A 13,318-nucleotide genomic window follows, 5' to 3' on the forward strand; every position below is an offset into this window, starting at 1 on the left:
AAGTTAACTGATGTCAGAGCTTCCATAATCAGTTAGAGTCCGTTTTCACTAGCGCGGAAACCTAGCCGAATTCAGAGAGTTTCCCCGCAGGCAAATCGTGCGGGGAAACTCTCCCATAGGCAACTATGGCGCCGCTGGCCAAATCGCTTACCCTAGCGATCCGGCCGACACTGGCCACAGTTTTCATGGGGAGGCTGTGAATCCCATAGCCGTCTGTGAATCCCATTCATCTGCTTTCCCGCAGAGCAGGAAGTGCCACCGCTCGTCTCGCAGCTGCGTGTGGTGGCTAGTGGAAACCGGCCCTTACTATCTGGCAATCAGGGCTGGAATGTCATAGAATTCGTTTTAAGGGTACCTGACCTGAGGCAAAGCTGCAAAAGGTAAGCATAGAGGCAAGCTGGAGCCACATACCTCTGTGCCTTGTCCGTTCCTATGCATATTTCCCCTGGCCCCCGTAATTACTTCTCAAAACATTTGACATTTGGATAAATTTAAATTTTCAGACAGAAAAAAGCAGGCTTACTGTGATGTTCCCTCCTATTTCCCTCCCATTTCCTTTTCTTAAGGGGACTTGAAACTGGAAAGAGAAAAAGATGATAATTGAATAGGGATCATGGTGCTGTATTTGTATTTTTAAGAGACTAACCAAATAGCAACACTAATCTTGGCTAATGGATAGAAGGGGTAAGTTTAGACCCCATACTTAGGGGATAACAGTAAAAATAAATTACACATGAAGAAAAAAAACTTTAATGTTTTAATGAAATAATAAAGTATTTAGGTATCCTCTTAAAGGTCTTAAAGAGTCACTGAAGTGAAAAAAATATATGATATAATGAATTGGTTGTGTACTATGAATAATTACTAGATGATTAGCAGCAAAGAAAATATTCCCATATTTTTTTTTCAGGTATATAGTGTTATTTCTAACATTGCATCATTCTATAATATGTTCAGATTACACAACACTCAGCATTCAAAATTATTCTTTCAGAGCAGTCTGTGAACTAATGACCTCTCCTCTGGCAGAGAAAAAGTAAATAGTTCAATAACAGTTGAGATAATAAAAGTCAGAAAACAGCCCTCTCCACGACTTTGAAAGTCGTAGAGCTTAATGGCCTTTTTGCATAGAGATAACAACTGGAGTTTCTTAACTCTTCCTGTACTGGAAACAATTAGACTGATGTATCTGATCTTAATGTTTTATTTCTTAGCTGTAGTACACATACAAATCATAATAGCATAATTTTTTTTTCGCTTCAGTGTCTCTTTAAGAGAATGCTTGGCAGCAAATGTAAACTGTGTGATTCCCCCCAAGTGATGCCCTTGGCTTAGTTTGTTTCATTCAATGTGAACACAATGGCCTATATGCAATTCACTTTTTCTCCTAAGTTTTCTCCTAGGTGATATTTTCACACATTATTAACCACCCTGGCGTTCTATTAAGATCGCCAGGGCGGCTGCGGGAGGGTTTTTTTTAAATAAAAAAAAAACTATTTCATGCAGCCAACTGAAAGTTGGCTGCATGAAAGCCCACTAGAGGGCGCTCCGGAGGCGTTCTTCCGATCGCCTCCGGCGCCCAGAATAAACAAGGAAGGCCGCAATGAGCGGCCTTCCTTGTTTTGCTTACATCGTCGCCATAGCGACGAGCGGAGTGACGTCATGTACGTCAGCCGACGTCCTGACGTCAGCCGCCTCCGATCCAGCCCTTAGCGCTGGCCGGAACTTTTTGTTCCGGCTACGCTGGGCTCAGGCGGCTGGGGGGACCCTCTTTCGCCGCTGCTCGCGGCGGATCGCCGCAGAGCGGCGGCGATCAGGCAGCACACGCAGCTGGCAAAGTGCCGGCTGCATGTGCTGCTCTTTATTTGATGAAAATCGGCCCAGCAGGGCCTGAGCGGCAGCCTCCGGCGGTGATGGACGAGCTGAGCTCGTCCATACCGCCCGACTGGTTAATAAAATTCCCTTTAAGTCAGCAGCAAGCATGAAAATATTCAATAATTGTTACAGTACGTTATCATCTACTTTTCTGAACCTTTTAAATTGATGAGTGCTGAAAAGTTATTTTATATGAAAGGTGAAAAATTATCTCTTAAAGGACTACTGGCAGGGGGTTGGGGGAAAATGAGTTGAACGTACCTGGGGCTTCTAATTGTCCCCGCAGACATCCTGTTACGGCGCAGCCACTCACCGATGCTCCGGGCCCCACCTCCGGTTCACTTTCTGGAATTTCTGACTTAAACGTCTGAAAATGACTGTGCCTGCGCAGCCACACCCTCCCTCCTGTTGACGTCACCAGGAGTGTATTGCGCAGGCCCAGTATGGTCTGTGCCTGACGTCAGCGTGAGCAAGGACACAGCCGTGCAGGCACAGTGGTTTTTTTACTTTAACGTCGGAAATTCCAGAAGTGAACTGGAGGCAGAGACTATATCATCGTTGACTGGCTGCATGGGCACAGGATGTCTGCGGGGGACCATTCGAAGCCCCGGGTAACTTCAACTCATTTTCCCCCGACCCTCTACAGTAGTCCTTTAACCACTTAAGCCCGAAGGGTTGAAATTTTTTTACATCCGAGCAACTTTCACCCCCCATTCATTTGCCAATAACTTTATCACTACTCATCACAATGAATTGATCTATATCTTGTTTCTTTCGCCACCAATTAGGCTTTCTGTGGGTGGTATATTTTGCTAAGAGCCACTTTACTGTAAATGCATTTTAACAGGAAGAATAAGAAAAAAATGGAAAAAATTCATTATTTCTCAGTTTTCAGCAATTATAGTTTTAAAATAATACATGCCTCCATAATTAAAACTCACGTATTGTATTTGCCCATATGCCCCGGGTATTTCACCGTTAAAATTATGTCCCTATCACAATGTATGGCGACAATATTTTATTTGGAAATAAAGGTGCATTTTTTCCGTTTTGCGTCCATCACTGTTTAGAAGCCCATAATTTATTAAATCATATTGATATACTCCTTTGACATGAATATTTAAAAAGTTCAGACCCTTAGGTAACTATTTATGTTTTTTTTTTTTTTTATTATTATTGTAATTTTTTTTTTTTTTAAATGTAAACTTGTATGTGGGTATATTTTGGTGTGGGAGGTAAACAGGGGTTTTTTTTAATATATTTATATGTTTATTTGTAATTTTTTTTCTTTTTAGGTGCAATTTGCTATTTGGCCACAAGATGGCCAGAATCAAAAAGTCCTGGGAGCGATCGATCTCGCTCCCAGGCAGAAGAAAGGAGCCCAGAGCTCAGAAAAGCCGCAGCGTCTGAAGAGACGCTGTCGGCTTTTCTCCGGGGGGGTCCGATCAGCGAAAGGGATTTATAATCCCTTTCACTGATCGGTGGGCTAGCGGGCAGCAGCGGGGGCGCGCACGGGGGGGCTTAAGTGGTTAAAGAGACTCTGTAACAATTTTTTCAGCCTTAGTTCTTCTATCCTATAAGTTCCTATGCCTGTTCTAATGTGCTGGGGCTTACTGCAGCCTTTCCTAATTACACTGTCTCTGTAATAAATCAATGTATCTTTCCCCTGTCGTGTCTGTCGGGCTAAGGCTTTGAATGTGTGGAATGTGCAGGGCTGCTTGTCATTGGATAGAAGCGATACACACCCTCTGCAGGCCCCCTGCACACTCTGAATGACTCACACACTCTGTATATGTGAGCCTATTAGGAGCTGGTTAGTTTGTTTGTAAACACTGCCTAAAACTGTTAATTACAAGCCAGGATTGCAGCAGAGAGTGGCAGAAACAGCACAGAGGGGCACAGGAGAAAATAAGGAATAGAATGGTATGCTTTTTAGTGTAAGAATATTAGAGTACAGATTCTCTTTAAGATATATTGGGCCATATGCAATTCGAGGAGATAAGAAGCTGAAAACATGCGAGCTTCTTATCTCCTCACATCGCTCAGGATTTACCGGCAAATTCAATTGCCAGTTTCACCTGAGCGATGTCCTTGCGTAAAGGAGCATAACTCAGGCGAATACTAGGTATTCGCCGAGCGATGCTCCTGTGTGGCCAGCGATGTGGAGCGAGGCATTTGTGCCGTGGAGCTGTCCTTCAGCACCACAACACTGCTGCCTCGCTCCCGGGAAGATGCGCGCATCGTCGCAAGAGCCAGCACATCGTTGCAAGGCTCATACCCGCCGCCCGTCGCCTTCTGCCGCTCGTCGCTACCGCGGGACCTTCAGAAGATACATACCTCCATCGTTCCCGTCTCGCCGCATGTCCCACGCGGCTCCTCCGCTCATCTCTGTGACTGTGAGTATTCTTGGAGCCGGCAAAGCATCTTTGAGTCTCCCGCCGGGGCTCCCCATTCGTCCACTAGGTGGCCCAATGAGAATCATCCTGATTCTCATTGGTCCAATTAGAATCAGGATGATTCTCATTGGGCCACCTAGTGGAGGAATGGGGAGCCCCGGCGGGAGACTCAAAGATGCTTTGCCGGCTCCAAGAATACTCACAGTCACAGAGGTGAGAGGAGGAGCGGCGTGGGACATGCGGCGAGACGGGAACGATGGAGGTATGTTTTTTTGTTACATTTTAAATAGGTAAGGAGTCAAAGCTGACTCCTTTACCTATTTAAATCACTGGCATCTGGGGTTTCCTTAGTAAAGGAGGCTCCCAGATGCCAAAATCAGCCCGCAGACACCGGCGATAGGTCTTTTCGCCTGCTCAGAGCAGGTGAAAAGTTAGCACCTATGTTTGCCGGGAAGCATCGCTTCCCGGGGGGTGCAAAATGCAATTGCATAGGGGGAAAGGAACTTGCTGGGCGATTATATCGCCCAAGCGAGTTCTTTTCCGCCCTGGGGGGTGTTAAATGCAATTGCATTAGGCGACCTTGCTGACGCCTAATTTAAGAACTCGCCAGCATTTAGCGCTGGCGAGTTTGGTAATTGCATAGGGCCCATTGTAGGAGAAACTTAGGAGATAACATGAATGGAATAAGAACAATTGACCATCTCCATACTGGTGCCTTATGGCAAATTTCAGCATACAAAATTATAACAAATATTGTTTCAATGGCAATTACATGATCTTTTATGGCATGAGTTGATGGACTAACACTTTGCATTATTACTACAGTGACCTTCTGCAGACAGACCACACAGAAGCTGGAAATGACCCAACATGTAAGTAACAATAACAGAAGCACATAAAAAACAATATATTGCCAATTCAGAAGAACTTCTCACCGTAATTGCATCAAGATTTATCAAAATAATATTTCCATTACAAACATGCTAAAAATCAATATTGCCACATACAGAAACAGTTTCTCAGATTAACACAAAAAAGGTGGATACATAAACTGGCAAATAGGTGATGTATTAAAACCTTATGAAAGCCTCCTTATTAACATTATTCTAAATGTCCTATTACCACAATTAAAAACATTTGACTTGTGTGAGGATCAGGGATGGTCGAAAATGCACGTTTCCGATTCCTCGGAAATTCCTAATTTTCGCCAACGCTAATTTCCCATTTTTTTTCTGATTTTCCGAGGAGTATTTTATCAGTCATTTTTTTGCATCAGAGAATGCAAAAGGACAAAAAAAATAAATCAGAAATTGGAAAAACGGAATCTTGTGATTAGTCTAAAATTACCACGGTAATCCGATTTTTGCAGAAAAATTCTGCATTCTCCGATTGGTCCAATGCTTCCGAGTTCTGTGATTGAGCTAAAATTACCGAGCTGAAGTAAATCGGATTTCCGCGGAAATGTGGATTATGGCTATAGCAGCGTTCAGACTGTAAGTTTGATGGCACCCAAATTAGTATAAAAACAGATTAATTTGCTCACCAGCAATAGCTGTCAGCTGAATTACGTCTTTCCCCCTGAGTCCATGGCGGCCTGGTGGGGGAATAGTAATTAACACCGCTGGGACTTTTGCAGGAGCAGGGTGAGCCGTTTTTTGGCCTTTCCCTGCGCCCAAATTTCCCAGCGCCGATTTTGCATGTATGCGCTCCTGCTGTCACTCTAGAAGGTGCCTGAGACCCTCAGAACCAAACCCCTATATACTATTTTATTGCATTTATAATTCAGGAATGTTTGAAATAGTTCATGCATGCCCTTCTATTGTCATACTGCTTATGGATTTATAATAATATGTTCTACAATTTTGCTGTCTTGTTTGTGCTATTTTTTTCCTTCTGAAAATAAAATATGTTTTTAAATGTAAAAGTTTTCCCCTTTTTACATTTCATTTTTATAAGAGTCTCTCATATATGACAAACATATATTTCCTATTTCAATTCCTCTTAATACATTTTTTTTTGCCTAGACTGTACCGTTGAAGAGAATAGATACACTGCAAATACTAATGTAAGTAGCAATGAAACCACATGGCTCAAATAATAACTCAATGCAATGATCATTAAATAGCTATAACGTACAGTAATCTATGCAATCATAGATTCATACAGCCAGGAGGAGTTTTAAGTCGTTGCTATGCCACTGAGGTTTATTCACTAAACTATGTTAAAATTTACGTGAGCAGATACATTTTAACAGACGTTATGCAAATTACAAATAGCAGGCTATACAATTTATGTATCTTGTGTTATACACACAATTTGTGCGTTACATGGGCGTAATACTAGTAACGCACATATTGAGTACATGATGCAATTTGCACTACAGTATGTGTACAACGCATGTTATGTTATTTGGGTACACACCAGTGAAAGTTTACCATGTTTTCATGACTAAAACCCTATAATCCATAAAACAAGTCCCTATGAGGTTGATTCTCAAAACCACAGTAAAATTGCCTTACGCAGATGGCACATTGCAATTTTTATAGGATTTATGTTAACAACATAGTGCAGCTCAGGTTATGTAAAGTGCTGCTTGGATACCATTTTTCACTATCTGGAACTAATTTAGATCCGGATACCAAGATATCTGATCCGGGTCGGATATCTAGATCAAAAATTTTCCAAACCGAATACGGGTCGAATATCCGACCCCAGTATCCGGGGTATAGGATTGGATAGAAAAACCGGAAGTGCCCTTTAAATTGCTTTAAAAAGGATTTTTTAAGGTCAATGAGGCATGTATCATCATTATTTTGCAAAGGGGAACACTAATTGATGATCTGGGGACTTAAAATCACTCCCCTCCCAAAAAAAAATGGCTGTCAATTAACATCAAGCCTAGGTTCCAGATAGCAGTCGTGCAGCCCACATTGTGTCCAAAATGCAAAGCGCAAAGAGCCACGTGCAAAGTGCAACGTGCAAAGTGCAACGTGCAAAGTGCCACGTGCAAAGTGCCAAGTGCCACGTGCAAACACGTGCAAAGTGCGCAGTGCAAAATGCCAGTGCAAAATGCCAAGTGCAAAGTGCCACATGCAAACACATGCAAAGTGCCACGTGCAAAGTGCCAAGTGCAAAGTGCCATGTGCAAAGTACAAAGTGCGAAGTGCAAAGTGCCAAGTGCCAAATGCAAAGTGCCACGTGCCAAGTGCCACGTGCAAAGTGCGAAGTGTAAAGTGCACAGTGCCACGTGTAAAGTGCCACATGCCAAGTGCCACGGTCCAAGTGCCATGTGCCAAGTGCCATGTGCCAAGTGCCATGTGCAAAGTGCCACATGCCAAGTGCAAAGTGCCAAGTGCCACGTGCTAAGTGCCATGTGCCAAGTGCCATGTGCAAAGTGCCATGTGCAAAGTGCCAAGTGCCATGTGCAAAGTGCCACGTGCCAAGTGCAAAGTGCCAAGTGCCACGTGCTAAGTGCCATGTGCCAAGTGCCATGTGCAAAGTGCCACGTGCCAAGTGCCATGTGCCAAGTGCCACGTGCTAAGTGCCATGTGCCAAGTGCCATGTGCAAAGTGCCACGTGCAAAGTGCCATGTGCAAAGTGCAAAGTGCCACGTGCCAAGTGCAAAGTGTCAAGTGCAAAGTGCCACGTGCAAAGTGCCAAGTGCAAAGTGCCACGTGCAAAGTGCCACATGTAAAGTGCCACGTGAAAAATTCCACATGCCAAGTGCCAGTGTCAAGTGCCATAAGCCAAGTGCCATGTGCAAAGTGCCATGTGCAAAGTGCCATGTGCAAAGTGCCACGTGCATAGTGCCATGTGCAAAGTGCACTTTGCACTTGGCACTTTGCATGTAGCACTTTGCACGTGGCACTTTGCACATGTTTGCACGTGTTTGCACGTGGCACATGTTTGCACGTTGCACTTTGCACATGTCACTTTGGATATCTGTGGTATGCGCCCAACTATCCGCAGATAGCTATCCAGATTTTGGCCCAGCTATCCGACATCCGGATCCGGTCAGATAGGCCTAAAAAGTTCGGCTATCCGGGTCTACCCAGATATCCGGAATCCTGATGAGCAGCACTGGTTATGTACACATCTTGCACATTGCTTCTACAAAAAGGTTTGCGCCATTTCCGTAATGCATGTTATATCAGCATGTGCGTGTTATTTGCATATTTTCCCTCAAAATTGTCATGTGTTGTCTGAGCATGGCAATTTACCAGGGTTTAATTAACTACTACAGTCCATGAGACAAGTCACTATAATCTTTGGGAAAAGTCATATACGCCATACTGTAGAACAAAGTAAAAGATTTAGGTATTTATGAGAACCATGACCGTGGAAGGAAAAGTTTATATCCACCCCATGGCATATAATAGTTACTTCCCAGAGGTAAGCTGGAGGAAAGGAGCACTACAATTTTTCTCATTATAGAAGTCACATCTAGGACCCACATTATACTTCACTAAGGACTTGTATATAACAGCAAAAGTATACAAAATAGTAACCCATCCATGTTGTGATAATGGTGGTGATGAGCTTTACTGCCCTGCAGGAGAAAAGTTAAAAAAATACATAAATATCACTAAAGCGGTAAGAAACGAATAGAAAAGCTAGTGAAATACAGTTCACCATTACCAGCCTTCACCTCTTCCACTTTTTGTCTACAAAATGGTTAGAGTTGATGACAGAGAACCACATCAATGTTTTTTTAAGCAGGCACATGTTCCCTACAGCGATGTGGGCTTCCCATGCATTTTGCTGACAATACTTGCCCTAGGAGCCCTGTAATGTGCAGTAACATATTTATGGAAAGGGTAGTCCATAAACCTCAATGGATTTCACCTTCTAAAATTATTATCAAATCTGCCTGATTGTTAGGGAACTGTGATGGAAAGAAACCCTACACTTACCTCCACTCTTTGACAATAAATGAAATATAGACCCACACTCCCCTGAAATTCAGACAGAAATTCTCCCAAACCAAATGTGTTCAAAAAAGCAAGTAAAAACTTCTAAGTGTACACGTGTAAATGTCTTTACACAGAACTTGTAGATTAAAGTATATAAAAGCCTGTAAATAGAGGTTTTGGTAACCGGAGTACTTCCTTTTTTTAATGTTTACGTTTTATATGGAGGACGGCGGCGTGGGAGCGATCCGATCGGATTGGGCTGGAGGAAGCCCCAGGTATGTATAAATCATTTTGTTTCATTCAGCTCTCAGTCCCTTTAAATAAAGGTATAACAAACATCCTCCAATGTATCTTCTGTTCTATAACACTGCAAATATTATACACAGTGAAGTTGCCTGTCTATGCTTGGTCTTTTAGGTGGAAATAAACGTACAGAACACAGCAGTGGATGATGGAATTACCTATGCTGTATTAAACAAAGATAAGCTGAAGATGAAGGAAAATGTCCCAGGGGCTGCTGATGAGACTCACCTGTATGCTGAAGTCAGAAAAACACATAATAACTGAAGAACAAACTGTCTGTAGTAATTGGTTAAAATGTATTTGTATTATCAGCTACCTACTCCAGAATACCCACATAGCTCATGGTGACCTAGAACCACTAGGAAAGTATAGGGGGCTAAAAGAGACCAAAAACCCTTCCAACTAAAATGCAATGCTTAGTGTAATTTGCCTTCTTAAAACAGCTTATATGAGCAACTGTGGTTTCCCATGATGCATCGCTGAAGAGGACCAGATAGCCCAAAACAGGCTGTCTGCATGTTGGGTTGATGTAGCTCTGTAAAATTTATAAGCTATAGGTTCACTATACACCAGCCATTCAAGATGAGTACATGGCTTCAGGGGCATAAAGAGATGATTTGCATATTTGAGAGTGATGCATCATGGGAAAGCACAGTTGATCACGAATCATTGCAAATATCTTCTGTTTTCAGGAGGCAAATTATACTGGCTATGACAGTGACTGTAGACCTTTTACAGCCCACTTTAGTTGTGAACAGAGCTTTAAGCCTGATGCACAAAAGACCGGTAATTTTGCTGTGTGCAGGTAGCAGTAGTGCAATTTTCCTGCTGCTAACGCCAGGGTAGCACTGCCTGGTGCTCTATCAGAACACACGTTGCTATGTAACGCCATGCGGTACCATAGCAACGCATGTGCTGCTAACGGAGCGACAGCAAAATAACCAGGCTTTGTGTACATCTGGCCTTCCTTCTCTCCTTTTGACCACTTTCATCCTGATTCACATCTAAGAAATATAACATCTCTTTGCACACTGAATCGGTCACCCTGCATTCCATGTGACTTTCCACTTGTCTAAATGTTTATATTCTCAATGGTATCGCCATAGCAGGAAAACGTTTACATTGTGTGTTTACATTTTTGCTATGTGTGTTAAGGTGTATGTTTTCTAACTTTTTTTTTTCATTGTGCCCTTCCCAAATCCCAAAACCCATTATCAGCAATGTGAATCAGTATTGGCCAGGAAGACAGAGGCCGTGAAGTTGGGGAACTACCAACCCACATGGTTTTTAACATTGGGAAATACTTGTGACTGGATAGTGTAGTGGTTAAAGGCTCTGCCTTTGACATGGTAAGCCAGGGTTTGAATCCTGGCTAGGGTCAGTACCTATTCAGTAAGAAGTCCTTGGGCAAGACTACCTAACACTGCAGGGTGGCCCCTTAGTGGCTGCAACTCTCGAGCGCTTTGAGTCCAACAGGAGAAAAGTGCTATACAAATGTTAGGATTATTACTTTGCAAGGGAGGGTAGGGAACAACAAAAAAGGGAAATGATCTGCACCAATAACCTACAGTGTACAATACAGTGCACCAATAATACAGTGTACAATAGCCTCTGATAAATATGAAACAAGAGCAGCTTCAACAAATGAGGCTCAAACACCAGCACCGCTGTTATATCAAAAAGAGGTTGTTTTATTACACATCATTTCATCAATGACAAAAAAAAACATGTAAAAAATCATAATAAGATCCCCAGCTTGCATAGTATCATGAATTCATGAACAGTCATATACTGTATCTTATACGTGGGATTAATATTATAATTATATCCTTGTGGTTCCCAAAGAACTCCACTTGGATAGAAACCCGGGTTTCAAAAAAATAATATATACAACTGATGAACAACTTTGCAATTATTATTATTATTATTATTATTTAGTATTTATATAGCGCCGACATATTACGCAGCGCTGTACAGTGTATATATATATCTTGACACTAACTGTCCCTCAAAGGAGCTCACAATCTAATCCCTACCATTGCCATATGTCTATATTATGTAGTGTAAGTACTGTAGTCTAGGGCCAATTTTTTAGGGGGAGCCAATTAACTTATCCGTATGTTTTTGGAATGTGGGAGGAAACCGGAGTGCCCGGAGGAAACCCACGCAGACACGGAGAGAACATACAAACTCTTTGCAGATAGTGCCCTGGCTGGAATTCGAACCAGGGACCCAGCGCTGCAAGGCGAGAGAGCTAACCCCTACGCCACTTCATAGAGCTTGTAAAGTGCATAAAAAGGCAGGTAAATGAATGGTCCTAATATCATCTAAAAGTGCTATGCCCGATATACAGGGGATTAGGAGTGCACAAAACATTGCTGTTGTGCGAAAAAAGAAAAAAATTCTCCACCTTGCTGCTATCCCAATGTTATGGACAAGGAGCTCTTTACCAGTCCTGTGTGACACTAGGAAGAAGTTGGATGATAGTATTGGGAGGGAGGGGTGATGTGGTGGAATGTAGAAGCTTCAGTAATTTGAGCCCCCTATTTATCCAGGCCCTACCAAGTACAGTAAATAAGTAAAAGAGGTCTACTTACCATAAAGACTTTAAACTCAATTATCTTGTAAGTGCAATTTTTTAAAATGTAATCAATAAAAGTTCATTCATGTATACGAGGAACTGATTTTTTTTTTTAGGCGTTATGGTCCATTGCACTCGAGATTAAACAGTGCCATTTGATTTTGATGAAAAAAGTTGTTAATGCACCTGCAGTATCTGGAATTTAGTATAAGGCAATTTTACCAATATGTATGCAAGTAGCATAACGTGTATAGTGCACATTACACAACTCACACTGGGACATATTAACAAAAGCACATCACATGATGATTCCTCTGGTATGTACACCCGTTACATAATGCATATTGCAAATAGTGCAACTCATACTACCTAATAATGTTTACTAAGTAAGTAGTAATGTATGCATTACCTAAGTAATGTGGGTTTGCTCATTGCACAACCCTCACTATGTAAGTACCATTAGTACTGGTAATCTCTTTTTTTTTAAGTGGCCCAAAAGTGGGGGTCTCAGCTTATAATCGTGTCACTACTCGTTGAGTGACCCCCACAGTGCCCCCACTATATGCCCAGTGGTGCATCATCCGAGGGAGACCACAAACAGACCACAAACTTGACATCTCCATGGGAGGTGCCAGCTAATCTTATTTTGAGTTTTAGCCTTGGAAGGCATATGGGAGAGTGTCTACTGAGTGGAGAGAATCTTTGCATTCCTATATCAAGTTTTAGATACATGACTATGTGACTCTGCATTCCTTGCTTTATCTTTATGCCAGCTTAAACTTTGTAACAGGAGTTTTTTGCATGTCCATCTTCATTGTAGGCCTATGTTCTGGCTTATTACTGCAATCTGCTAAATTAGCGCTGCTTTTCTAATACATCGTTGTGGCCGGCCATGGCTGTGAGTGGTATTGTGGTTGTGGCTTTTGCCAACTCCAGTTTATACTCAGGTCAAACATTTTTTCCAGTTTTTTTTTTTAAGGTAAAAGTTGGTGGGTCGGCTTATACTCTGGTCAGCTTATACTCGGGTCGACTTATACTCGAGTATATACAGTACTTTTGTGAATATGGCCCATTGTCACCACAATCTAAGCCCATCAAAAGTAGTCTCGTTGCTCAAACTGCTGTCAAAGATTCCAAGACCAGGGAGTCGACTAGTTTGCAACTAGATCCTAGGCGGTGCAAAAGTTTGCAACAAGAAAGGAAGGAGAACTGGGTCTCAACCTGGATTTCTCAGTAATAGCTTGCTTTAT

General features: G+C 42.3%; 1 protein-coding gene across 1 annotated transcript in view; it reads left to right on the forward strand.

The window, feature by feature from the left end:
• The window catches only part of LOC137522821 (uncharacterized), a 158,413-nt gene extending 146,255 nt beyond the window's left edge, over window positions 1–12,158 (forward strand). Inside the window, exons 9-11 of the mRNA XM_068242926.1 lie at window positions 5,097–5,143; window positions 6,296–6,336; window positions 9,602–12,158. Coding sequence (XP_068099027.1) covers window positions 5,097–5,143; window positions 6,296–6,336; window positions 9,602–9,751 — 238 coding nt within the window. The 3' untranslated portion in view covers window positions 9,752–12,158. The remainder of the gene's footprint in view (window positions 1–5,096; window positions 5,144–6,295; window positions 6,337–9,601) is intronic.
• Window positions 12,159–13,318: the final 1,160 nt, after the last annotated feature.

This window comes from Hyperolius riggenbachi, chromosome 6 (genome assembly GCF_040937935.1).
Source record: "Hyperolius riggenbachi isolate aHypRig1 chromosome 6, aHypRig1.pri, whole genome shotgun sequence".
NCBI classification, from domain to species: Eukaryota; Metazoa; Chordata; class Amphibia; order Anura; family Hyperoliidae; genus Hyperolius; species Hyperolius riggenbachi.